The sequence below is a fragment of the Oncorhynchus keta genome, chromosome 22 (assembly GCF_023373465.1).
Source record: "Oncorhynchus keta strain PuntledgeMale-10-30-2019 chromosome 22, Oket_V2, whole genome shotgun sequence".
In the NCBI taxonomy this organism is placed as follows: domain Eukaryota; kingdom Metazoa; phylum Chordata; class Actinopteri; order Salmoniformes; family Salmonidae; genus Oncorhynchus; species Oncorhynchus keta.
In genome coordinates, this window is record NC_068442.1 from 57,580,156 (window position 1) to 57,605,000 (window position 24,845).

At 47.8% G+C, this 24,845-nt stretch overlaps 2 protein-coding genes and 1 long non-coding RNA gene across 4 annotated transcripts in view; 1 reads left to right on the top strand and 2 right to left on the bottom strand.

The window, feature by feature from the left end:
* Window positions 1-1,264: 1,264 nt before the first annotated feature.
* LOC118372505 (mitochondrial import receptor subunit TOM70-like) overlaps window positions 1,265-24,845 on the bottom strand; it is an 86,670-nt gene continuing 63,089 nt past the window's right edge. The window contains exons 8-12 of the mRNA XM_052475780.1: window positions 24,650-24,757; window positions 21,994-22,110; window positions 21,333-21,430; window positions 3,821-3,943; window positions 1,265-2,816 (exon numbers count right to left, since the gene is read on the bottom strand). Coding sequence (XP_052331740.1) covers window positions 2,663-2,816; window positions 3,821-3,943; window positions 21,333-21,430; window positions 21,994-22,110; window positions 24,650-24,757 — 600 coding nt within the window. The 3' untranslated portion in view covers window positions 1,265-2,662. The remainder of the gene's footprint in view (window positions 2,817-3,820; window positions 3,944-21,332; window positions 21,431-21,993; window positions 22,111-24,649; window positions 24,758-24,845) is intronic.
* Window positions 3,956-6,238, bottom strand: LOC127910796 (snake venom metalloprotease inhibitor 02D01-like). Of its 2 annotated transcripts, none has more exons than XM_052475781.1 (3): window positions 6,007-6,238; window positions 5,250-5,465; window positions 3,956-4,836 (listed from the first exon to the last, which is right to left on the bottom strand). In XM_052475781.1, the coding sequence occupies exons 1-3, from the start codon at window positions 6,153-6,155 to the stop codon at window positions 4,557-4,559; spliced, it is 645 nt and encodes a 214-aa protein (XP_052331741.1). In that variant the 5' UTR covers window positions 6,156-6,238; the 3' UTR covers window positions 3,956-4,556. The 2 variants fall into 2 exon arrangements, 1 of the variants encoding a protein (XP_052331741.1); XR_008076218.1 differs by lacking the exon at window positions 3,956-4,836 and adding an exon at window positions 4,919-5,002.
* Window positions 22,126-23,103, top strand: LOC127910798 (uncharacterized). The gene is made up of 4 exons (XR_008076225.1): window positions 22,126-22,378; window positions 22,469-22,558; window positions 22,649-22,918; window positions 22,964-23,103. It is a non-coding gene; the product is annotated as an uncharacterized LOC127910798 (long non-coding RNA).

Sequence of the window (24,845 nt, forward strand, 5' to 3'; positions counted from 1 at the left end):
TCGTTCCCTCCGATGTCAGCAACTACAGACCAGTATCCCTTCTTTCTTTTTCTCCAAAACTCTTGAAAGCTGCCGTCTTTGGCCAGCTCTCCCAAGGTATCTCTCTCAGAATGACCTTCTTGATCCAAATCAGTCAGGTTTCAAGACTAGTCATTCAACTGAGACTGCTCTTCTCTGTATCACGGAGGAGAAGACTCCGCACTAATAAAGCTAACTCTCTCTCCTCTGCTCTCATCCTTCTAGACCCATCGGCTGCCTTCGATACTGTGAACCATCAGATCCTCCTTCCACCCTCTCCGAGTTGGGCATCTCACTTGAGCGCTTAGGTACGATTTTGGATTGCGTCCTACCTGACAGGTCGCTCAAACTAGCAGGTGGCGTGGCGAGTCTGTCTCCTCACCACACGCTCTCACCACTGGTGTCCCCCAGGGCTCTGTTCTAGGCCCTCTCCTATTCTCGCTATACACCAAGTCACTTGGCTCTGTCATAACCTCACATGGTCTCTCCTATCATTGCTATGCAGACGACACAAGTCACTGTGGTCATTAACTGATCGTCTTTGGTCTGCAGTATGTTGAGTAGAACCTCGTTACTTTGAGTAACGTTCAACAAAACTGCTATCAAGTTGAACTCTGGAGATAACTAGTCAGATTTGGCTAAAATGCTCGTTACTTCCTTTCATGGGGAACGATGTGCCAGGCCAGCTAGTTAACAATCAGCCTTCTACATCTAGTTACATATTCAACTTCTATCCTCTCAGGCCAGGGGCACAACAATGTATGAATGAATGGTGGGATTAGCATTATAATCATTAGCCAGTACAGATAATTACTTAAAACCGCAAGTCCAAACCCCTATCTCCATCCATGGATAATTTAGGAAAAGGACCATTTTTAGGTAGCTAGCTAGCCATCGGAGGACATCACAACGAGATGCAACAATTCAAGTTTTTCTGTCCGTGAGGTATGCTCTCAATGTCCTTTGTCCTTTGACACTTTTTTTTTGGTGCGCCAGGACTTTTCACAGTTGAGCTCAACACTAAACTGGCTAATTTGGTCTACTTTTTTTATCAAGGGAGGTCAAACAATCGCTGGCTTCCCTTGCCTTCAACGCAACAACGTCACACTCGTTTGGACCAGACAGCATCAAATACATGGCCTATACACAGAGACAGAGGGGTGCTGTTTCGCTCACTCGGATGCTTTCTCTGTTGAGATACATTCAGCCTCTTTCGAATTGAAGGAAAATTATATAAGAGGCAAAATAAATGTTTATTTTTATTTTTTATTGGTCAATTTTTTTGTGAAGCCTGGTTTCCCTTGGCATCCATGAATACACACCACTGGGTGTGAATACTCTCTGTAGGCACTGTATGATGGCATACCTGCCCCCTGCAAAGTAAACGTTGACTGAGCCTGAAAAAAATATTAAAATAATTGTCCCTTCTGACATTTTCGGAATCTACAAGCCAGTTGGGAAAACAACCACATAAAAATAGAAGAGGTACATTTTGAGAATTGCTGAATTAAAGCTGTCATTTTAGGTCTAAATGTTCATTCTTATTCAGTCTAGCCTTTCCAAAATGGCCAGATAGTTTCAGAAACAGTATTTCAGAAACAGTATTTCAGCACGAGCATTGCATTAACATGTACTTAGAAAGAGAAATCTCACATGCTGTACAGAATATATAAAAAGGAAAAACAGGCAATCCCCCGAAATAAACAACACTTTAGGACCCCAACTTCGCCTGGACTCTCTTATCCCACACATTGTCATATCAGCTGCAGCATTACACCAAACACACCAGACATCCATCATTACACACACACATTTGACTAACATTTTAATCCTGCATTTAAATTCACCATTCAATGATAATGTTACGTCTTGAGGATATAGAGTTGTCTGGACAGAAATATTTGTTCGAGAACAAGAATAATAGAAACATATATAGTAGCAAATGAACAGTCCATTAGAACTCTATACAGGTCTGTGTGGAAGCAACATAATACATTTATCTTAAAATATGTCCAAATATGGATAAGTCTGCAATAGAATGGAGAAATCTATTGAGTGAATCTCCCTTTGATTTTAGAAGATGCAATTATTTCTGGATGGATACCTGGCCATTCACATGTTCCTGATAGAGAAAACAAGACATTCTGAATGGTACAGGAGGGCCAATAGTGGTCACGGTCCGGCTTAAACTAAATATCAGGAGACGGGGGTGTGTGGGTCAAGTGCCCTGAAGGATGTGAGGGTTAAGACCACCCTATTTACCAGCGGATTGGGGTTCTAGCCCTGGTTTGAATTCCAATTCAACGTGACATAAACATGATAATAATGTATGGTCAGACAGGATTGCAAAATTCCAGTTACTTTCCTAACCTTCCCTCCCTGGTTTTCCAGAAATCCTGGTTGGCATGTTCATGGATTTCCTGCTAATTTCACCGTAATTCCTGGATTTCAGAAAAAAAATGGGAATTTTGGGAAAGTTACCGTAATTTTGCAACCCTAGTCACATATGTTTCTTTCATCTTTAACCACCGGTAGTTCTCAGGTCATGTACAAAACTAAATGACTCAAATATCTGCAGCTATAATATGATCAGGCGGCTCAGCAGTGGAGAGACTTGGGTAGGGTGGGTCATGTGACAGGAGAGTTACAGCGTGGGTGGCTTCAGTCCGTACTTCCTGGCTACCTCAGTCTGGGCATAGGCTGCATCACACAGTGAGTAGAGGTGGGCCATCTCAATCTCTGACTTGGCCAGGTTGATGGCCTTGTTGAACATGTCTATCGCTTTTTCCAGGTTTCCCCTGAAATGAGAGGGAAGTTTATTTAAGTGTCAGTAAAAATTGGCCAAAAAAAGTAATTAAATTGTTTCCAGCAGCAGTTACAGTCACCAACGCTCTGGATAAAATGAAAACAGCCTAACCAGCTCTGCTACGGTGAGTAAAATGATCTGTGAGGTGTTCTCTCATTTGTGTCTGGAAGTAGCTAGCAAGCTAGCCAACGTTAGTCAGTTAGGGTGCTTGACTACAGCTGTGAGGTCATAAAGCTTGGCTCAACCCTACTCTTCGGCCAGAGGGTCTAGTGTGGGCGCTCTGAATGCTCCGAGAGCGAAATTCCCTGAATTTATGAACGGACAATCTGACAACACTCTATATTTACGAACACCCAGAGAGCACTAGTTTTTACATGTGTCTTATGTATTTTATGACATTACATTTTATGTATGTGTCTGGATATGTACTGGATGCCCCTGACCTACCCAATATGTTCTGGATGCCCCTGACCTACCCAATATGTACTGGATGCCCCTGACCTACCCAATATGTACTGGATGCCCCTGACCTACCCAATATGGTCTGGATGGCCGTGACCTTAACTGATGCAATATGTTCTGGATGCCCCTAATCCAAGATGTTCTGGATGCCTCTGACCCTGTCCCATAATTCATCTCTGTATTATTATTATGTATGGTAATAATTTGATACATACTATAAATGCAACAGAAAAGCCAAGAGTCTTCATTTCAAAACTGAACTAAATGGCTTCTTTTTTTTTTATGCTGCATAAATACAAAACATATTTAAAGCAAAGCGAACCTTAAATGCCTGTGAAGCCTTATACATTTTAAAGGTATATACCCCTGTGTATAAAGTTAGTATTTGTTTGTACACTGGGTTGGAAAGCAGGACTATTTTTTTAATATATTTGTTGTTAATGTAAAAACATTTATAAATGTACCAACATGTTATTTAATGCCTTCTTAACTAAAGTTATTACCGGGAAATATTTGAATAAGTATTGAACTAACCGCTGAACCTCAATAGTGCCCATGGTTTCATAGGCAAAGTCACATTTGTTGTCCATCTCAATGGCCTTGCTGATGAGGTCCAGGCCCAGGTCCAAGTCCTGCTTCCACTGGAGCTGCAACAACCTGACACACACACACACACACACACACACACACACACACACACACACACACACACACACACACACACACACACACACACACACACACACACACACACAGGAATCAGCCATCTATTGGACTATCACTAAAACCTTACTCCTGATCTGCAGGCCACTTCCCCTCACAACCTCATCACACCAGGGGCCTCATTTATAACTATTGCGTAAATCTAACACTACATATCTGCGGGCACAAAACTGTGCGTACGCATGGTCTACAGTTTCCGGGAGGATAGGCCAATCCTCATGTCAAGTTACATTTTTTATAAATGCCAACTTTTGCGTGAAAACGGGCACACGCATGTTTTGCGGCCTTATTACACAAAGTTAATCAAATTAGGCACCTAGGATGCCTCTCAGGGACGGCCCTCCCATCCACCTCATCTCAGGGATGCCCCTCCCATCCACCTCATCTCAGGGACGCCCCTCCCATCCACCTCATCTCAGAGACACCCCTCCCATCCACTTCATCTCAGAGACCAGGGACGCCCCTCCCATCCACTTCATCTCAGAGACCAGGGACGGCCCTCCCATCCACCTCATCTCAGAGACCAGGGACGCCCCTCCCATCCACTTCATCTCAGGGATGCCCCTCCCATCCACCTCATCTCAGAGACCAGGGACGCCCCTCCCATCCACCTCATCTCAGAGACCAGGGATGCCCCTCCCATCCACTTCATCTCAGAGACCAGGGACGGCCCTCCCATCCACCTCATCTCAGAGACCAGGGACGGCCCTCCCATCCACCTCATCTCAGAGACCAGGGACGGCCCTCCCATCCACCTCATCTCAGAGACCAGGGACGCCCCTCCCATCCACCTCATCTCAGAGACCAGGGACGCCCCTCCCATCCACCTCATCTCAGAGACCAGGGACGGCCCTCCCATCCACCTCATCTCAGAGACGCCCCTCCCATCCACCTCATCTCAGAGACGCCCCTCCCATCCACCTCATCTCAGAGACCAGGGACGCCCCTCCCATCCACCTCATCTCAGAGACCAGGGACGCCCCTCCCATCCACCTCATCTCAGGGACCAGGGACGGCCCTCCCATCCACTTCATCTCAGGGACCAGGGACGGCCCTCCCATCCACCTCATCTCAGAGACCAGGCCCTCCCATCCACCTCATCTCAGAGACCAGGGACGCCCCTCCCATCCACCTCATCTCAGAGACCAGGGACGCCCCTCCCATCCACTTCATCTCAGAGACCAGGGATGCCCCTCCCATCCACCTCATCTCAGACACCAGGGACGGCCCTCCCATCCACCTCATCTCAGAGACCAGGGACGCCCCTCCCATCCACCTCATCTCAGAGACCAGGGACGCCCCTCCCATCCACCTCATCTCAGAGACCAGGGACGCCCCTCCCATCCACCTCATCTCAGAGACCAGGGACGCCCCTCCCATCCACCTCATCTCAGAGACCAGGGACGCCCCTCCCATCCACCTCATCTCAGAGACCAGGGACGCCCCTCCCATCCACCTCATCTCAGGGACCAGGGACGGCCCTCCCATCCACCTCATCTCAGAGACCAGGGACGCCCCTCCCATCCACCTCATCTCAGGGACGCCCCTCCCATCCACTTCATCTCAGGGATGCCCCTCCCATCCACCTCATCTCAGAGACCAGGGACGCCCCTCCCATCCACCTCATCTCAGAGACCAGGGATGCCCCTCCCATCCACTTCATCTCAGAGACCAGGGACGGCCCTCCCATCCACCTCATCTCAGAGACCAGGGACGCCCCTCCCATCCACCTCATCTCAGGGACGCCCCTCCCATCCACCTCATCTCAGGGACGCCCCTCCCATCCACCTCATCTCAGGGACACCCTCCCATCCACCTCATCTCAGGGACGCCCCTCCCATCCACCTCATCTCAGGGACACCCCTCCCATCCACTTCATCTCAGGGACGCCCCTCCCATCCACTTCATCTCAGGGACGCCCCTCGCATCCACCTCATCTCAGGGACCAGGGACGCCCCTCCCATCCACCTCATCTCAGGGACGCCCCTCCCATCCACCTCATCTCAGAGACCAGGGACGCCCCTCCCATCCACCTCATCTCAGAGACCAGGGACGCCCCTCCCATCCACCTCATCTCAGAGACCAGGGACGCCCCTCCCATCCACTTCATCTCAGAGACCAGGGACGGCCCTCCCATCCACTTCATCTCAGGGACGCCCCTCCCATCCACTTCATCTCAGAGACCAGGGACGCCCCTCCCATCCACTTCATCTCAGAGACCAGGGACGGCCCTCCCATCCACTTCATCTCAGGGACGCCCCTCCCATCCACCTCATCTCAGAGACCAGGGACGCCCCTCCCATCCACTTCATCTCAGAGACCAGGGACGCCCCTCCCATCCACCTCATCTCAGGGACACCCCTCCCATCCACTTCATCTCAGGGACGCCCCTCCCATCCACCTCATCTCAGGGACGCCCCTCCCATCCACCTCATCTCAGGGACGGCCCTCCCATCCACCTCATCTCAGGGACCAGGGACGGCCCTCCCATCCACCTCATCTCAGAGACCAGGGACGGCCCTCCCATCCACCTCATCTCAGGGACGCCCCTCCCATCCACCTCATCTCAGGGACGCCCCTCCCATCCACCTCATCTCAGGGACGCCCCTCCCATCCACTTCATCTCAGGGACGCCCCTCCCATCCACCTCATCTCAGGGACGCCTCTCCCATCCACCTCATCTCAGAGACCAGGGACGCCCCTCCCATCCACTTCATCTCAGAGACCAGGGACGCCCCTCCCATCCACTTCATCTCAGGGACGCCCCTCCCATCCACCTCATCTCAGAGACCAGGGACGCCCCTCCCATCCACTTCATCTCAGAGACCAGGGACGCCCCTCCCATCCACTTCATCTCAGAGACCAGGGATGCCCCTCCCATCCACTTCATCTCAGGGATGCCCCTCCCATCCACTTCATCTCAGGGATGCCCCTCCCATCCACTTCATCTCAGAGACCAGGGATGCCCCTCCCATCCACTTCATCTCAGAGACCACGCCCCTCTTAACTCACCCCTTGTGGACGTATGTTGTAGCGTTGTCAGACTAACTCACCCCTTGTGGACGTATGTTGTAGCGTTGTCAGACTAACTCACCCCTTGTGTACGTATGTTGTAGCGTTGTCAGACTAACTCACCCCTTGTGTACGTATGTTGTAGCGTTGTCAGACTAACTCACCCCTTGTGGACGTATGTTGTAGCGTTGTCAGGCTAACTCACCCCTTGTGGATGTATGTTGTAGCGTTGTCAGGCTAACTCACCCCTTGTGGACGTATGTTGTAGCGTTGTCAGACTAACTCACCCCTTGTGGACGTATGTTGTAGCGTTGTCAGACTAACTCACCCCTTGTGGACGTATGTTGTAGCGTTATCAGACTAACTCACCCCTTGTGGACGTATGTTGTAGCGTTGTCAGACTAACTCACCCCTTGTGGACGTATGTTGTAGTGTTGTCAGACTAACTCACCCCTTGTGGACGTATGTTGTAGCGTTGTCACCCCTTGTGGACGTATGTTGTAGCGTTGTCAGACTAACTCACCCCTTGTGGACGTATGTTGTAGCGTTGTCAGGCTAACTCACCCCTTGTGTACGTATGTTGTAGCGTTGTCAGACTAACTCACCCCTTGTGGACGTATGTTGTAGCGTTGTCAGGCTAACTCACCCCTTGTGTACGTATGTTGTAGTGTTGTCAGACTAACTCACCCCTTGTGGACGTGTGTTGTAGTGTTGTCAGACTAACTCACCCCTTGTGGACGTATGTTGTAGTGTTGTCAGACTAACTCACCCCTTGTGGATGTATGTTGTAGTGTTGTCAGACTAACTCACCCCTTGTGGATGTATGTTGTAGTGTTGTCAGACTAACTCACCCCTTGTGGACGTGTGTTGTAGCGTTGTCTGACTAACTCACCCCTTGTGGACGTATGTTGTAGCGTTGTCAGACTAACTCACCCCTTGTGGACGTATGTTGTAGCGTTGTCAGACTAACTCACCCCTTGTGGACGTATGTTGTAGTGTTGTCAGACTAACTCACCCCTTGTGGACGTATGTTGTAGCGTTGTCACCCCTTGTGGACGTATGTTGTAGCGTTGTCAGACTAACTCACCCCTTGTGGACGTATGTTGTAGCGTTGTCAGGCTAACTCACCCCTTGTGTACGTATGTTGTAGCGTTGTCAGACTAACTCACCCCTTGTGGACGTATGTTGTAGTGTTGTCAGACTAACTCACCCCTTGTGGACGTATGTTGTAGCGTTGTCAGACTAACTCACCCCTTGTGGATGTATGTTGTAGCGTTGTCAGGCTAACTCACCCCTTGTGTACGTATGTTGTAGCGTTGTCAGGCTAACTCACCCCTTGTGTACGTATGTTGTAGCGTTGTCAGACTAACTCACCCCTTGTGGACGTATGTTGTAGCGTTGTCAGACTAACTCACCCCTTGTGTACGTATGTTGTAGCGTTGTCAGACTAACTCACCCCTTGTGGACGTATGTTGTAGCGTTGTCAGACTAACTCACCCCTTGTGGACGTATGTTGTAGCGTTGTCAGACTAACTCACCCCTTGTGGATGTATGTTGTAGCGTTGTCTGACTAACTCACCCCTTGTGGATGTATGTTGTAGTGTTGTCTGACTAACTCACCCCTTGTGGACGTATGTTGTAGCGTTGTCAGACTAACTTCACCCCTTGTGGACGTATGTTGTAGCGTTGTCAGACTAACTCACCCCTTGTGGACGTATGTTGTAGCGTTGTCAGACTAACTCACCCCTTGTGGACGTGTGTTGTAGCGTTGTCAGACTAACTCACCCCTTGTGGACGTATGTTGTAGCGTTGTCAGACTAACTCACCCCTTGTGGACGTATGTTGTAGCGTTGTCAGACTAACTCACCCCTTGTGGACGTATGTTGTAGTGTTGTCACCCCTTGTGGACGTATGTTGTAGCATTGTCAGACTAACTCACCCCTTGTGGACGTATGTTGTAGTGTTGTCTGACTAACTCACCCCTTGTGGACGTATGTTGTAGTGTTGTCAGACTAACTCACCCCTTGTGGACGTATGTTGTAGCGTTGTCAGACTAACTCACCCCTTGTGGACGTATGTTGTAGTGTTGTCAGACTAACTCACCCCTTGTGGACGTATGTTGTAGTGTTGTCAGACGAACTCACCCCTTGTGGACGTATGTTGTAGTGTTGTCAGACTAACTCACCCCTTGTGGACGTATGTTGTAGTGTTGTCACCCACCCCCTTGTGGACGTATGTTGTAGCGTTGTCAGACTAACTCACCCCTTGTGGACGTATGTTGTAGCGTTGTCAGACTAACTCACCCCTTGTGGACGTATGTTGTAGCGTTGTCAGACTAACTCACCCCTTGTGGACGTATGTTGTAGCGTTGTCAGACTAACTCACCCCTTGTGGACGTATGTTGTAGCGTTGTCAGACTAACTCACCCCTTGTGGACGTATGTTGTAGCGTTGTCAGACTAACTCACCCCTTGTGGACGTATGTTGTAGCGTTGTCAGACTAACTCACCCCTTGTGGACGTATGTTGTAGCGTTGTCAGACTAACTCACCCCTTGTGGACGTATGTTGTAGCGTTGTCACCCCTTGTGGACGTGTGTTGTAGTGTTGTCAGACTAACTCACCCCTTGTGGACGTATGTTGTAGCGTTGTCAGACTAACTCACCCCTTGTGGACGTATGTTGTAGCGTTGTCAGACTAACTCACCCCTTGTGGACGTATGTTGTAGTGTTGTCAGACTAACTCACCCCTTGTGGACGTATGTTGTAGCGTTGTCACCCCTTGTGGACGTATGTTGTAGCGTTGTCAGACTAACTCACCCCTTGTGGACGTATGTTGTAGCGTTGTCAGGCTAACTCACCCCTTGTGTACGTATGTTGTAGCGTTGTCAGACTAACTCACCCCTTGTGGACGTATGTTGTAGCGTTGTCAGACTAACTCACCCCTTGTGGACGTATGTTGTAGCGTTGTCAGACTAACTCACCCCTTGTGGATGTATGTTGTAGCGTTGTCTGACTAACTCACCCCTTGTGGATGTATGTTGTAGTGTTGTCTGACTAACTCACCCCTTGTGGACGTATGTTGTAGCGTTGTCAGACTAACTCACCCCTTGTGGACGTATGTTGTAGCGTTGTCAGACTAACTCACCCCTTGTGGACGTATGTTGTAGCGTTGTCAGACTAACTCACCCCTTGTGGACATATGTTGTAGCGTTGTCAGACTAACTCACCCCTTGTGGACGTATGTTGTAGCGTTGTCAGACTAACTCACCCCTTGTGGACGTATGTTGTAGCGTTGTCAGACTAACTCACCCCTTGTGGACGTGTGTTGTAGCGTTGTCAGACTAACTCACCCCTTGTGGACGTATGTTGTAGCGTTGTCAGACTAACTCACCCCTTGTGGACGTATGTTGTAGCGTTGTCAGACTAACTCACCCCTTGTGGACGTGTGTTGTAGCGTTGTCTGACTAACTCACCCCTTGTGGACGTATGTTGTAGCGTTGTCAGACTAACTCACCCCTTGTGGACGTGTGTTGTAGCGTTGTCTGACTAACTCACCCCTTGTGGACGTATGTTGTAGCGTTGTCAGACTAACTCACCCCTTGTGGACGTATGTTGTAGCGTTGTCAGACTAACTCACCCCTTGTGGACGTATGTTGTAGCGTTGTCAGACTAACTCACCCCTTGTGGACGTATGTTGTAGCGTTGTCAGACTAACTCACCCCTTGTGGACGTATGTTGTAGCGTTATCAGACTAACTCACCCCTTGTGTACGTATGTTGTAGCGTTGTCAGACTAACTCACCCCTTGTGGACGTATGTTGTAGCGTTGTCAGACTAACTCACCCCTTGTGGACGTATGTTGTAGCGTTGTCAGACTAACTCACCCCTTGTGGACGTATGTTGTAGTGTTGTCACCCCTTGTGGACGTATGTTGTAGCGTTGTCAGACTAACTCACCCCTTGTGGACGTATGTTGTAGTGTTGTCTGACTAACTCACCCCTTGTGGACGTATGTTGTAGTGTTGTCAGACTAACTCACCCCTTGTGGACGTATGTTGTAGCGTTGTCAGACTAACTCACCCCTTGTGGACGTATGTTGTAGTGTTGTCAGACTAACTCACCCCTTGTGGACGTATGTTGTAGCGTTGTCAGACGAACTCACCCCTTGTGGACGTATGTTGTAGTGTTGTCAGACTAACTCACCCCTTGTGGACGTATGTTGTAGTGTTGTCACCCCTTGTGGACGTATGTTGTAGTGTTGTCAGACTAACTCACCCCTTGTGGACGTATGTTGTAGTGTTGTCTGACTAACTCACCCCTTGTGGACGTATGTTGTAGCGTTGTCAGACTAACTCACCCCTTGTGGACGTATGTTGTAGCGTTGTCAGACTAACTCACCCCTTGTGTACGTATGTTGTAGCGTTGTCAGACTAACTCACCCCTTGTGGACGTATGTTGTAGCGTTGTCAGACTAACTCACCCCTTGTGGACGTATGTTGTAGCGTTGTCAGACTAACTCACCCCTTGTGGACGTATGTTGTAGCGTTGTCAGACTAACTCACCCCTTGTGGACGTATGTTGTAGTGTTGTCAGACTAACTCACCCCTTGTGGACGTATGTTGTAGCGTTGTCAGACGAACTCACCCCTTGTGGACGTATGTTGTAGTGTTGTCAGACTAACTCACCCCTTGTGGACGTATGTTGTAGTGTTGTCACCCCTTGTGGACGTATGTTGTAGTGTTGTCAGACTAACTCACCCCTTGTGGACGTATGTTGTAGTGTTGTCTGACTAACTCACCCCTTGTGGACGTATGTTGTAGCGTTGTCAGACTAACTCACCCCTTGTGGACGTATGTTGTAGCGTTGTCAGACTAACTCACCCCTTGTGTACGTATGTTGTAGCGTTGTCAGACTAACTCACCCCTTGTGGACGTATGTTGTAGCGTTGTCAGACTAACTCACCCCTTGTGGACGTATGTTGTAGCGTTGTCAGACTAACTCACCCCTTGTGGACGTATGTTGTAGCGTTGTCAGACTAACTCACCCCTTGTGGACGTGTGTTGTAGCGTTGTCAGACTAACTCACCCCTTGTGGACGTATGTTGTAGCGTTGTCACCCCTTGTGGACGTATGTTGTAGTGTTGTCAGACTAACTCACCCCTTGTGGACGTATGTTGTAGTGTTGTCACCCCTTGTGGACGTATGTTGTAGTGTTGTCAGACTAACTCACCCCTTGTGGACGTATGTTGTAGTGTTGTCTGACTAACTCACCCCTTGTGGACGTATGTTGTAGCGTTGTCAGACTAACTCACCCCTTGTGGACGTATGTTGTAGCGTTGTCAGACTAACTCACCCCTTGTGTACGTATGTTGTAGCGTTGTCAGACTAACTCACCCCTTGTGGACGTATGTTGTAGCGTTGTCAGACTAACTCACCCCTTGTGGACGTATGTTGTAGCGTTGTCAGACTAACTCACCCCTTGTGGACGTATGTTGTAGCGTTGTCAGACTAACTCACCCCTTGTGGACGTATGTTGTAGTGTTGTCAGACTAACTCACCCCTTGTGGACGTATGTTGTAGTGTTGTCAGACTAACTCACCCCTTGTGGACGTATGTTGTAGCGTTGTCAGACTAACTCACCCCTTGTGGACGTATGTTGTAGTGTTGTCAGACTAACTCACCCCTTGTGGACGTATGTTGTAGTGTTGTCAGACTAACTCACCCCTTGTGGACGTATGTTGTAGTGTTGTCACCCCTTGTGGACGTATGTTGTAGCGTTGTCAGACTAACTCACCCCTTGTGGACGTATGTTGTAGCGTTGTCAGACGAACTCACCCCTTGTGGACGTATGTTGTAGTGTTGTCAGACTAACTCACCCCTTGTGGACGTATGTTGTAGTGTTGTCACCCCTTGTGGACGTATGTTGTAGTGTTGTCAGACTAACTCACCCCTTGTGGACGTATGTTGTAGTGTTGTCTGACTAACTCACCCCTTGTGGACGTATGTTGTAGCGTTGTCAGACTAACTCACCCCTTGTGGACGTATGTTGTAGCGTTGTCAGACTAACTCACCCCTTGTGTACGTATGTTGTAGCGTTGTCAGACTAACTCACCCCTTGTGGACGTATGTTGTAGCGTTGTCAGACTAACTCACCCCTTGTGGACGTGTGTTGTAGCGTTGTCTGACTAACTCACCCCTTGTGGACGTATGTTGTAGCGTTGTCAGACTAACTCACCCCTTGTGGACGTGTGTTGTAGCGTTGTCTGACTAACTCACCCCTTGTGGACGTATGTTGTAGCGTTGTCAGACTAACTCACCCCTTGTGGACGTATGTTGTAGCGTTGTCAGACTAACTCACCCCTTGTGGACGTATGTTGTAGCGTTGTCAGACTAACTCACCCCTTGTGGACGTATGTTGTAGCGTTGTCAGACTAACTCACCCCTTGTGGACGTATGTTGTAGCGTTGTCAGACTAACTCACCCCTTGTGGACGTATGTTGTAGCGTTGTCAGACTAACTCACCCCTTGTGGACGTATGTTGTAGCGTTGTCAGACTAACTCACCCCTTGTGGACGTATGTTGTAGCGTTGTCAGACTAACTCACCCCTTGTGGACGTATGTTGTAGTGTTGTCACCCCTTGTGGACGTATGTTGTAGCGTTGTCAGACTAACTCACCCCTTGTGGACGTATGTTGTAGCGTTGTCAGACTAACTCACCCCTTGTGGACGTATGTTGTAGTGTTGTCAGACTAACTCACCCCTTGTGGACGTATGTTGTAGCGTTGTCAGACGAACTCACCCCTTGTGGACGTATGTTGTAGTGTTGTCAGACTAACTCACCCCTTGTGGACGTATGTTGTAGTGTTGTCACCCCTTGTGGACGTATGTTGTAGCGTTGTCAGACTAACTCACCCCTTGTGGACGTATGTTGTAGCGTTGTCAGACTAACTCACCCCTTGTGGACGTATGTTGTAGCGTTGTCAGACTAACTCACCCCTTGTGGACGTATGTTGTAGCGTTGTCAGACTAACTCACCCCTTGTGGACGTATGTTGTAGCGTTGTCAGACTAACTCACCCCTTGTGGACGTATGTTGTAGCGTTGTCAGACTAACTCACCCCTTGTGGACGTATGTTGTAGCGTTGTCAGACTAACTCACCCCTTGTGGACGTATGTTGTAGCGTTGTCAGACTAACTCACCCCTTGTGGACGTATGTTGTAGCGTTGTCACCCCTTGTGGACGTGTGTTGTAGTGTTGTCAGACTAACTCACCCCTTGTGGACGTGTGTTGTAGCGTTGTCTGACTAACTCACCCCTTGTGGACGTATGTTGTAGCGTTGTCAGACTAACTCACCCCTTGTGGACGTGTGTTGTAGCGTTGTCTGACTAACTCACCCCTTGTGGACGTATGTTGTAGCGTTGTCAGACTAACTCACCCCTTGTGGACGTATGTTGTAGCGTTGTCAGACTAACTCACCCCTTGTGGACGTATGTTGTAGCGTTGTCAGACTAACTCACCCCTTGTGGACGTATGTTGTAGCGTTGTCAGACTAACTCACCCCTTGTGGACGTATGTTGTAGCGTTATCAGACTAACTCACCCCTTGTGTACGTATGTTGTAGCGTTGTCAGACTAACTCACCCCTTGTGGACGTATGTTGTAGCGTTGTCAGACTAACTCACCCCTTGTGGACGTATGTTGTATAGCGTTGTCAGACTAACTCACCCCTTGTGGACGTATGTTGTAGTGTTGTCACCCCTTGTGGACGTATGTTGTAGCGTTGTCAGACTAACTCACCCCTTGTGGACGTATGTTGTAGCGTTGTCAGACTAACTCACCCCTTGTGGACGTATGTTGTAGTGTTGTCAGACTAACTCACCCCTTGTGGACGTATGTTGTAGCGTTGTCAGACGAACTCACCCCTTGTGGACGTATGTTGTAGTGTTGTCAGACTAACTCACCCCTTGTGGACGTATGTTGTAGTGTTGTCACCCCTTGTGGACGTATGTTGTAGCGTTGTCAGACTAACTCACCCCTTGTGGACGTATGTTGTAGCGTTGTCAGACTAACTCACCCCTTGTGGACGTATGTTGTAGCGTTGTCAGACTAACTCACCCCTTGTGGACGTATGTTGTAGTGTTGTCACCCCTTGTGGACGTATGTTGTAGCGTTGTCAGACTAACTCACCCCTTGTGGACGTATGTTGTAGCGTTGTCAGACTAACTCACCCCTTGTGGACGTATGTTGTAGCGTTGTCAGACTAACTCACCCCTTGTGGACGTATGTTGTAGCGTTGTCAGACTAACTCACCCCTTGTGGACGTATGTTGTAGCGTTGTCACCCCTTGTGGACGTGTGTTGTAGTGTTGTCAGACTAACTCACCCCTTGTGGACGTATGTTGTAGCGTTGTCAGACTAACTCACCCCTTGTGGACGTATGTTGTAGCGTTGTCAGACTAACTCACCCCTTGTGGACGTATGTTGTAGTGTTGTCACCCCTTGTGGACGTATGTTGTAGCGTTGTCAGACTAACTCACCCCTTGTGGACGTATGTTGTAGCGTTGTCAGACTAACTCACCCCTTGTGGACGTATGTTGTAGCGTTGTCACCCCTTGTGGACGTATGTTGTAGCGTTGTCAGACTAACTCACCCCTTGTGGACGTATGTTGTAGCGTTGTCAGGCTAACTCACCCCTTGTGTACGTATGTTGTAGCGTTGTCAGACTAACTCACCCCTTGTGGACGTATGTTGTAGCGTTGTCAGACTAACTCACCCCTTGTGGACGTATGTTGTAGCGTTGTCAGACTAACTCACCCCTTGTGGATGTATGTTGTAGCGTTGTCTGACTAACTCACCCCTTGTGGATGTATGTTGTAGTGTTGTCTGACTAACTCACCCCTTGTGGACGTATGTTGTAGCGTTGTCAGACTAACTCACCCCTTGTGGACGTATGTTGTAGCGTTGTCAGACTAACTCACCCCTTGTGGACGTATGTTGTAGCGTTGTCAGACTAACTCACCCCTTGTGGACGTATGTTGTAGCGTTGTCAGACTAACTCACCCCTTGTGGACATATGTTGTAGCGTTGTCAGACTAACTCACCCCTTGTGGACGTATGTTGTAGCGTTGTCAGACTAACTCACCCCTTGTGGACGTATGTTGTAGCGTTGTCAGACTAACTCACCCCTTGTGGACGTATGTTGTAGCGTTGTCAGACTAACTCACCCCTTGTGGACGTATGTTGTAGCGTTGTCTGACTAACTCACCCCTTGTGGACGTATGTTGTAGCGTTGTCAGACTAACTCACCCCTTGTGGACGTATGTTGTAGCGTTGTCAGACTAACTCACCCCTTGTGGACGTGTGTTGTAGCGTTGTCTGACTAACTCACCCCTTGTGGACGTATGTTGTAGCGTTGTCAGACTAACTCACCCCTTGTGGACGTATGTTGTAGCGTTGTCTGACTAACTCACCCCTTGTGGACGTATGTTGTAGCGTTGTCAGACTAACTCACCCCTTGTGGACGTATGTTGTAGCGTTGTCAGACTAACTCACCCCTTGTGGACGTATGTTGTAGCGTTGTCAGACTAACTCACCCCTTGTGGACGTATGTTGTAGCGTTGTCAGACTAACTCACCCCTTGTGGACGTATGTTGTAGCGTTATCAGACTAACTCACCCCTTGTGGACGTATGTTGTAGCGTTGTCAGACTAACTCACCCCTTGTGGACGTATGTTGTAGCGTTGTCAGACTAACTCACCCCTTGTGGACGTATGTTGTAGCGTTGTCAGACTAACTCACCCCTTGTGGACGTATGTTGTATGTTGTCACCCCCCTTGTGGACGTATGTTGTAGCGTTGTCAGACTAACTCACCCCTTGTGGACGTATGTTGTAGCGTTGTCAGACTAACTCACCCCTTGTGGACGTATGTTGTAGTGTTGTCAGACTAACTCACCCCTTGTGGACGTATGTTGTAGCGTTGTCAGACTAACTCACCCCTTGTGGACGTATGTTGTAGCGTTGTCAGACTAACTCACCCCTTGTGGTATGTTGTGTTGTCACCCCTTGTGGACGTTGTCAGACTAACTCACCCCTTGTGGACGTTGTATGTTGTCAGTGGACGTGTGTCAGACTAACTCACCCCTTGTGGACGTATGTTGTAGCGTTGTCAGACTAACTCACCCCTTGTGGACGTATGTTGTACGTTGTCACTAACCACCCCTTGTGGACGTATGTTGTAGCGTTGTCAGACTAACTCACCCCTTGTGGACGTATGTTGTAGCGTTGTCAGACTAACTCACCCCTTGTGGACGTATGTTGTAGCGTTGTCAGACTAACTCACCCCTTGTGGACGTATGTTGTAGCGTTGTCAGACTAACTCACCCCTTGTGGACGTATGTTGTAGCGTTGTCAGACTAACTCACCCCTTGTGGACGTATGTTGTAGCGTTGTCAGACTAACTCACCCCTTGTGGACGTATGTTGTAGCGTTGTCAGACTAACTCACCCCTTGTGGACGTATGTTGTAGCGTTGTCAGACTAACTCACCCCTTGTGGACGTATGTTGTTGTAGCGTTGTCAGACTAACTCACCCCTTGTGGACGTATGTTGTAGCGTTGTCAGACTAACTCACCCCTTGTGGACGTATGTTGTAGCGTTGTCAGACTAACTCACCCCTTGTGGACGTGTGTTGTAGCGTTGTCAGACTAACTCACCCCTTGTGGACGTATGTTGTAGCGTTGTCAGACTAACTCACCCCTTGTGGACGTATGTTGTAGCGTTGTCAGACTAACTCACCCCTTGTGGACGTATGTTGTCAGCGTTGTCAGACTAACTCACCCCTTGTGGACGTATGTTGTAGCGTTGTCAGACTAACTCACCCCTTGTGGACGTATGTTGTAGTGTTGTCAGACTAACTCACCCCTTGTGGACGTATGTTGTAGTGTTGTCAGACTAACTCACCCCTTGTGGACGTATGTTGTAGCGTTGTCAGACTAACTCACCCCTTGTGGACGTATGTTGTAGACTAACTCACCCCTTGTTGTCAGACTAACTCACCCCTTGTGGACGTATGTTGTAGCGTTGTCAGACTAACTCACCCCTTGTGGACGTATGTTGTAGTGTTGTCAGACTAACTCACCCCTTGTGGACGTATGTTGTAGCGTTGTCTGACTAACTCACCCCTTGTGGACGTATGTTGTAGCGTTGTCAGACTAACTCACCCCTTGTGGACGTATGTTGTAGTGTTGTCAGACTAACTCACCCCTTGTGGACGTATGTTGTAGCGTTGTCTGACTAACTCACCCCTTGTGGACGTATGTTGTAGCGTTGTCAGACTAACTCACCCCTTGTGGACGTATGTTGTAGTGTTGTCAGACTAACTCACCCCTTGTGGACGTATGTTGTAGCGTTGTCAGACTAACTCACCCCTTGTGGACGTATGTTGTAGCGTTGTCAGACTAACTCACCCCTTGTGGACGTATGTTGTAGCGTTGTCAGACTAACTCACCCCTTGTGGACGTATGTTGTAGCGTTGTCTGACTAACTCACCCCTTGTGGACGTATGTTGTAGCGTTGTCAGACTAACTCACCCCTTGTGGACGTATGTTGTAGCGTTGTCAGACTAACTCACCCCTTGTGGACGTATGTTGTAGCGTTGTCAGACTAACTCACCCCTTGTGGACGTATGTTGTAGCGTTGTCAGACTAACTCACCCCTTGTGGACGTATGTTGTAGCGTTGTCAGACTAACTCACCCCTTGTGGACGTATGTTGTAGCGTTGTCAGACTAACTCACCCCTTGTGGACGTATGTTGTAGCGTTGTCAGACTAACTCACCCCCTTGTGGACGTATGTTGTAGCGTTGTCAGACTAACTCACCCCTTGTGGACGTATGTTGTAGCGTTGTCAGACTAACTCACCCCTTGTGGACGTATGTTGTAGCGTTGTCAGACTAACTCACCCCTTGTGGACGTATGTTGTAGCGTTGTCAGACTAACTCACCCCTTGTGGACGTATGTTGTAGCGTTGTCAGACTAACTCACCCCTTGTGGACGTATGTTGTAGCGTTGTCTGACTAACTCACCCCTTGTGGACGTATGTTGTAGCGTTGTCAGACTAACTCACCCCTTGTGGACGTATGTTGTAGTGTTGTCTGACTAACTCACCCCTTGTGGACGTATGTTGTAGTGTTGTCTGACTAACTCACCCCTTGTGGACGTATGTTGTAGCGTTGTCAGACTAACTCACCCCTTGTGGACGTATGTTGTAGCGTTGTCAGACTAACTCACCCCTTGTGGACGTATGTTGTAGTGTTGTCTGACTAACTCACCCCTTGTGGACGTGTGTTGTAGCGTTGTCAGACTAACTCACCCCTTGTGGACGTATGTTGTAGTGTTGTCAGACTAACTCACCCCTTGTGGACGTATGTTGTAGCGTTGTCAGACTAACTCACCCCTTGTGGACGTATGTTGTAGTGTTGTCAGACTAACTCACCCCTTGTGGACGTATGTTGTAGTGTTGTCACCCCTTGTGGACGTATGTTGTAGTGTTGTCAGACTAACTCACCCCTTGTGGACGTATGTTGTAGTGTTGTCTGACTAACTCACCCCTTGTGGACGTATGTTGTAGTGTTGTCAGACTAACTCACCCCTTGTGGACGTATGTTGTAGTGTTGTCAGACTAACTCACCCCTTGTGGACGTATGTTGTAGTGTTGTCAGACTAACTCACCCCTTGTGGATGTATGTTGTAGTGTTGTCAGACTAACTCACCCCTTGTGGACGTATGTTGTAGCGTTGTCAGACTAACTCACCCCTTGTGGACGTATGTTGTAGTGTTGTCAGACTAACTCACCCCTTGTGGACGTATGTTGTAGTGTTGTCAGACTAACTCACCCCTTGTGGACGTATGTTGTAGTGTTGTCACCCCTTGTGGACGTATGTTGTAGTGTTGTCAGACTAACTCACCCCTTGTGGACGTATGTTGTAGTGTTGTCTGACTAACTCACCCCTTGTGGACGTATGTTGTAGTGTTGTCAGACTAACTCACCCCTTGTGGATGTATGTTGTAGTGTTGTCTGACTAACTCACCCCTTGTGGACGTATGTTGTAGTGTTGTCAGACTAACTCACCCCTTGTGGACGTATGTTGTAGCGTTGTCTGACTAACTCACCCCTTGTGGACGTATGTTGTAGTGTTGTCAGACTAACTCACCCCTTGTGGACGTATGTTGTAGCGTTGTCTGACTAACTCACCCCTTGTGGACGTATGTTGTAGTGTTGTCTGACTAACTCACCCCTTGTGGACGTATGTTGTAGCGTTGTCAGACTAACTCACCCCTTGTGGACGTATGTTGTAGTGTTGTCAGACTAACTCACCCCTTGTGGACGTATGTTGTAGTGTTGTCAGACTAACTCACCCCTTGTGGACGTATGTTGTAGTGTTGTCACCCCTTGTGGACGTATGTTGTAGCGTTGTCACCCCTTGTGGACGTATGTTGTAGTGTTGTCTGACTAACTCACCCCTTGTGGACGTATGTTGTAGCGTTGTCAGACTAACTCACCCCTTGTGGACGTATGTTGTAGCGTTGTCAGACTAACTCACCCCTTGTGGACGTATGTTGTAGCGTTGTCAGACTAACTCACCCCTTGTGGACGTATGTTGTAGCGTTGTCACCCCTTGTGGACGTATGTTGTAGCGTTGTCAGACTAACTCACCCCTTGTGGACGTATGTTGTAGCGTTGTCAGACTAACTCACCCCTTGTGGACGTATGTTGTAGCGTTGTCAGACTAACTCACCCCTTGTGGACGTATGTTGTAGCGTTGTCAGACTAACTCACCCCTTGTGGACGTATGTTGTAGCGTTGTCAGACTAACTCACCCCTTGTGGACGTATGTTGTAGCGTTGTCAGACTAACTCACCCCTTGTGGACGTATGTTGTAGCGTTGTCAGACTAACTCACCCCTTGTGGACGTATGTTGTAGTGTTGTCACCCCTTGTGGACGTATGTTGTAGCGTTGTCAGACTAACTCACCCCTTGTGGACGTATGTTGTAGCGTTGTCAGACTAACTCACCCCTTGTGGACGTATGTTGTAGCGTTGTCAGACTAACTCACCCCTTGTGGACGTATGTTGTAGCGTTGTCAGACTAACTCACCCCTTGTGGACGTATGTTGTAGCGTTGTCAGACTAACTCACCCCTTGTGGACGTATGTTGTAGCGTTGTCAGACTAACTCACCCCTTGTGGACGTATGTTGTAGTGTTGTCAGACTAACTCACCCCTTGTGGACGTGTGTTGTAGTGTTGTCTGACTAACTCACCCCTTGTGGACGTATGTTGTAGCGTTGTCTGGCTCCAGGTCAATACACTTGTTGTACATCTGATCTGCCTTGCCAAACTGCTGCTGGTCAGTCAATGCCTGAATAACACAGACACAGGAGAAATGTTTCAGGATGATTCACACACAAGTACACTTTAGGACATTTTACTTAATAAAACAAATCAAATTGTAAGAAGAGATTTGAAGTTCTGTTAAACAAGAAGTTTTTCAAGCAGCCATAATCTACTGCAGGTAAGATGTGATTTATTACTAGAACCTGGGTGGTTCCAGCCCTGAATGCTGATTGGCTGAAAGCCGTGGTATATCACGGGTATGACAAAACATGTATTTTTACTGATCTAATTAAGTTGGTAACCAGTTTCTAAAAGCAATAAGGATGCGTGTGATATATAGCCAATATACCACGGCTAAGGGATATATACAGGCACTCCTCATTGCGTCGTGCATAAGAACAGCCCTTAGCCATGGTATACTGGCAGTATACCACACCACCTCAGAGAGACCGTGTTAATGACAGCGTACCTGACAGGTGAGACAATGTTAATGACAGAGTACACCCCTACCTGTGCATACAGAGCGTACCCCCTACCTGTGCATACAGAGCGTATCCCCTACCTGTGCATACAGAGCGTACCCCCTACCTGTGCATACAGAGCGTATCCTTCAGCACACTTAGGGAACCTCCCGATGATGTCCTCAAAGCCGTCCATGGCCGTCTGCACCTGGGACTGGCTGTTGCCAGTGTATGCCTGCCTGTACTGGACACACAGACTAGCTGGTTAACACACATTTAGAATGCTGCATACGGCACCAGCCTTAGAGCGCTGACTAACTAACTTTCTCCCACTCCATTAACAGCATATTGGTGAGATCTAGTCTCTGCTGTATAAGGTGGATTAACAGCATATTGGTGAGATCTAGTCTCTGCTGTATAAAGTGGATTAACAGCATATTGGTGAGATCTAGTCTCTGCTGTATAAAGTGGATTAACAGCATATTGGTGAGATCTAGTCTCAGCTGTATAAAGTGGATTAACAGCATATTGGTGAGATCTAGTCTCTGCTGTATAAAGTGGATTAACAGCATATTGGTGAGATCTAGTCTCAGCTGTATAAGGTGGATTAACAGCATATTGGTGAGATCTAGTCTCAGCTGTATAAAGTGGATTAACAGCATATTGGTGAGATCTAGTCTCAGCTGTATAAAGTGGATTAACAGCATATTGGTGAGATCTAGTCTCTGCTGTATAAAGTGGATTAACAGCATATTGGTGAGATCTAGTCTCAGCTGTATAAGGTGGATTAACAGCATATTGGTGAGATCTAGTCTCAGCTGTATAAAGTGGATTAACAGCATATTGGTGAGATCTAGTCTCAGCTGTATAAAGTGGATTAACAGCATATTGGTGAGATCTAGTCTCAGCTGTATAAAGTGGATTAACAGCATATTGGTGAGATCTAGTCTCAGCTGTATAAAGTGGATTAACAGCATATTGGTGAGATCTAGTCTCAGCTGTATAAAGTGGATTAACAGCATATTGGTGAGATCTAGTCTCAGCTGTATAAAGTGGATTAACAGCATATTGGTGAGATCTAGTCTCAGCTGTATAAGGTGGATTAACAGCATATTGGTGAGATCTAGTCTCAGCTGTATAAAGTGGATTAACAGCATATTGGTGAGATCTAGTCTCAGCTGTATAAAGTGGATTAACAGCATATTGGTGAGATCTAGTCTCAGCTGTATAAAGTGGATTAACAGCATATTGGTGAGATCTAGTCTCAGCTGTATAAAGTGGATTAACCTCTTGCTCCTACCTGACACGCAGGCGTCCCATCTAGACATCTGGAAATGCAAATGCGCTACGCTAAATGCTAATAGTACTAGTTAAAACTCAAACGTTCATTAAAATACACATGCAGGGTATTGAATTAAAGCTACACTCGTTGTGAATCCAGGCAACAAGTCAGATTTATAAAATACTTTTCGGCGAAAGCATGAGAAGCTATTATCTGATAGCATGTAACACCCCAAAAGACACGCAGGGGACGTAAACAAAATAATTAGCATAGTCGTCGCTACACAAACCGCACAAATAAAATATAAAACATTCATTACCTTTGACCATCTTCTTTGTTGGCACTCCTAGATGTCCCATAATCACTATTGGGTCTTTTTTTCGATTAAATCGGTCCATATATAGCCTAGATATCGATCTATGAAGACTGTGTGATCAACGGAAAAAAATTGTGTCTTATAACGTAACGTCATTTTTTTAAATTAAAAAAGTCGACGACAAACTTTCACAAAACACTTCGAAATACTTTTGTAGTGCAACTTTAGGTATTAGTACACGTTAATAAGCGACCAAATTGATCACGAGGCGAAGTATATTCTTGAGCTGTCCGTCTGGAAATAATGTCCGGGTAAACCTCAACCAAAATATCCAGTCGGAGACCGGAAGAAATGGCTTGTCTCTTCTTCGTTTGACCAAGAAACAAAGCCTAGGCAAATGACAAGACTGTTGACATCGTGTGGAAGCTGTAGGTATTGCAACCTCAGCCCCATTTATTGTGGTTCGCCTTTATCAATGGGTTGAAGTGGCGGATGGATATATATTTCCATTTTCAGTGATCAGATTTTTCTGCGCTTTTCGATGAAACGCACGTTCTGTTATAGTCACAGCCGTGATTTAACTAGTTTTATAAACGTCTGAGTGTTTTCTATCCACACATACTAATCATATGCATATACTATATTCCTGGCATGAGCAGCAGGGCGCAGAAATGTTGCGCGATTTTTAACAGAATGTTCGAAAAAGTAGGGGGTAGGAGTAACAGGTTAACAGCATATTGGTGAGATCTAGTCTCAGCTGTATAAAGTGGATTAACAGCATATTGGTGAGATCTAGTCTCAGCTGTATAAAGTGGATTAACAGCATATTGGTGAGATCTAGTCTCAGCTGTATAAAGTGGATTAACAGCATATTGGTGAGATCTAGTCTCAGCTGTATAAAGTGGATTAACAGCATATTGGTGAGATCTAGTCTCAGCTGTATAAAGTGGATTAACAGCATATTGGTGAGATCTAGTCTCAGCTGTATAAAGTGGATAAGACAGTCCATTCACAAGAGCACGTCTGTAGGATTAACCTTTTAACATGAACACATCTCCAACACATCCCAAACCTACACCTACACTAGAGGACAGAGAAACTGATCAGATTTATGTTTATAACAGATATCCATTATATTAGGGAGCACTAAACCTACAGTCAGTACTCACCATGATCCATACTCACCAGGGCGAAGCCTTTCTGAGCCTGTGCCAGAGCAGAGTCAGGTCTGAGCAGGATGCACTCATCAAAGTCTCCGACAGCCTCCTCCACCTGGTCCAGAAGGATCTTCAACTGAAGGGGAAACACTTCAGTCTGTTAGTGTAAACCAATGGCAATGATGTGACTAAATGCATCTTACTGTTTACTTGCAAGTTAGCCC

Bases quoted from the DNA above. Each gene is read 5' to 3' on its own strand.
- LOC127910796 (XM_052475781.1), bottom strand. From the start codon at position 6,155: ATGAAGTGGATGGGAGGGCCGTCCCTGGTCTCTGAGATGAAGTGGATG. The intron at 5,466-6,006 runs GTGGATGGGAGG...CCCTGAGATGAG, and splicing joins TCCCTGGTCTCTGAGATGAG to GTGGATGGGAGGGGCGTCCC. The intron at 4,837-5,249 runs GTGGATGGGAGG...CTCTGAGATGAG, and splicing joins TCCCTGGTCTCTGAGATGAG to GTGGATGGGAGGGGCGTCCC.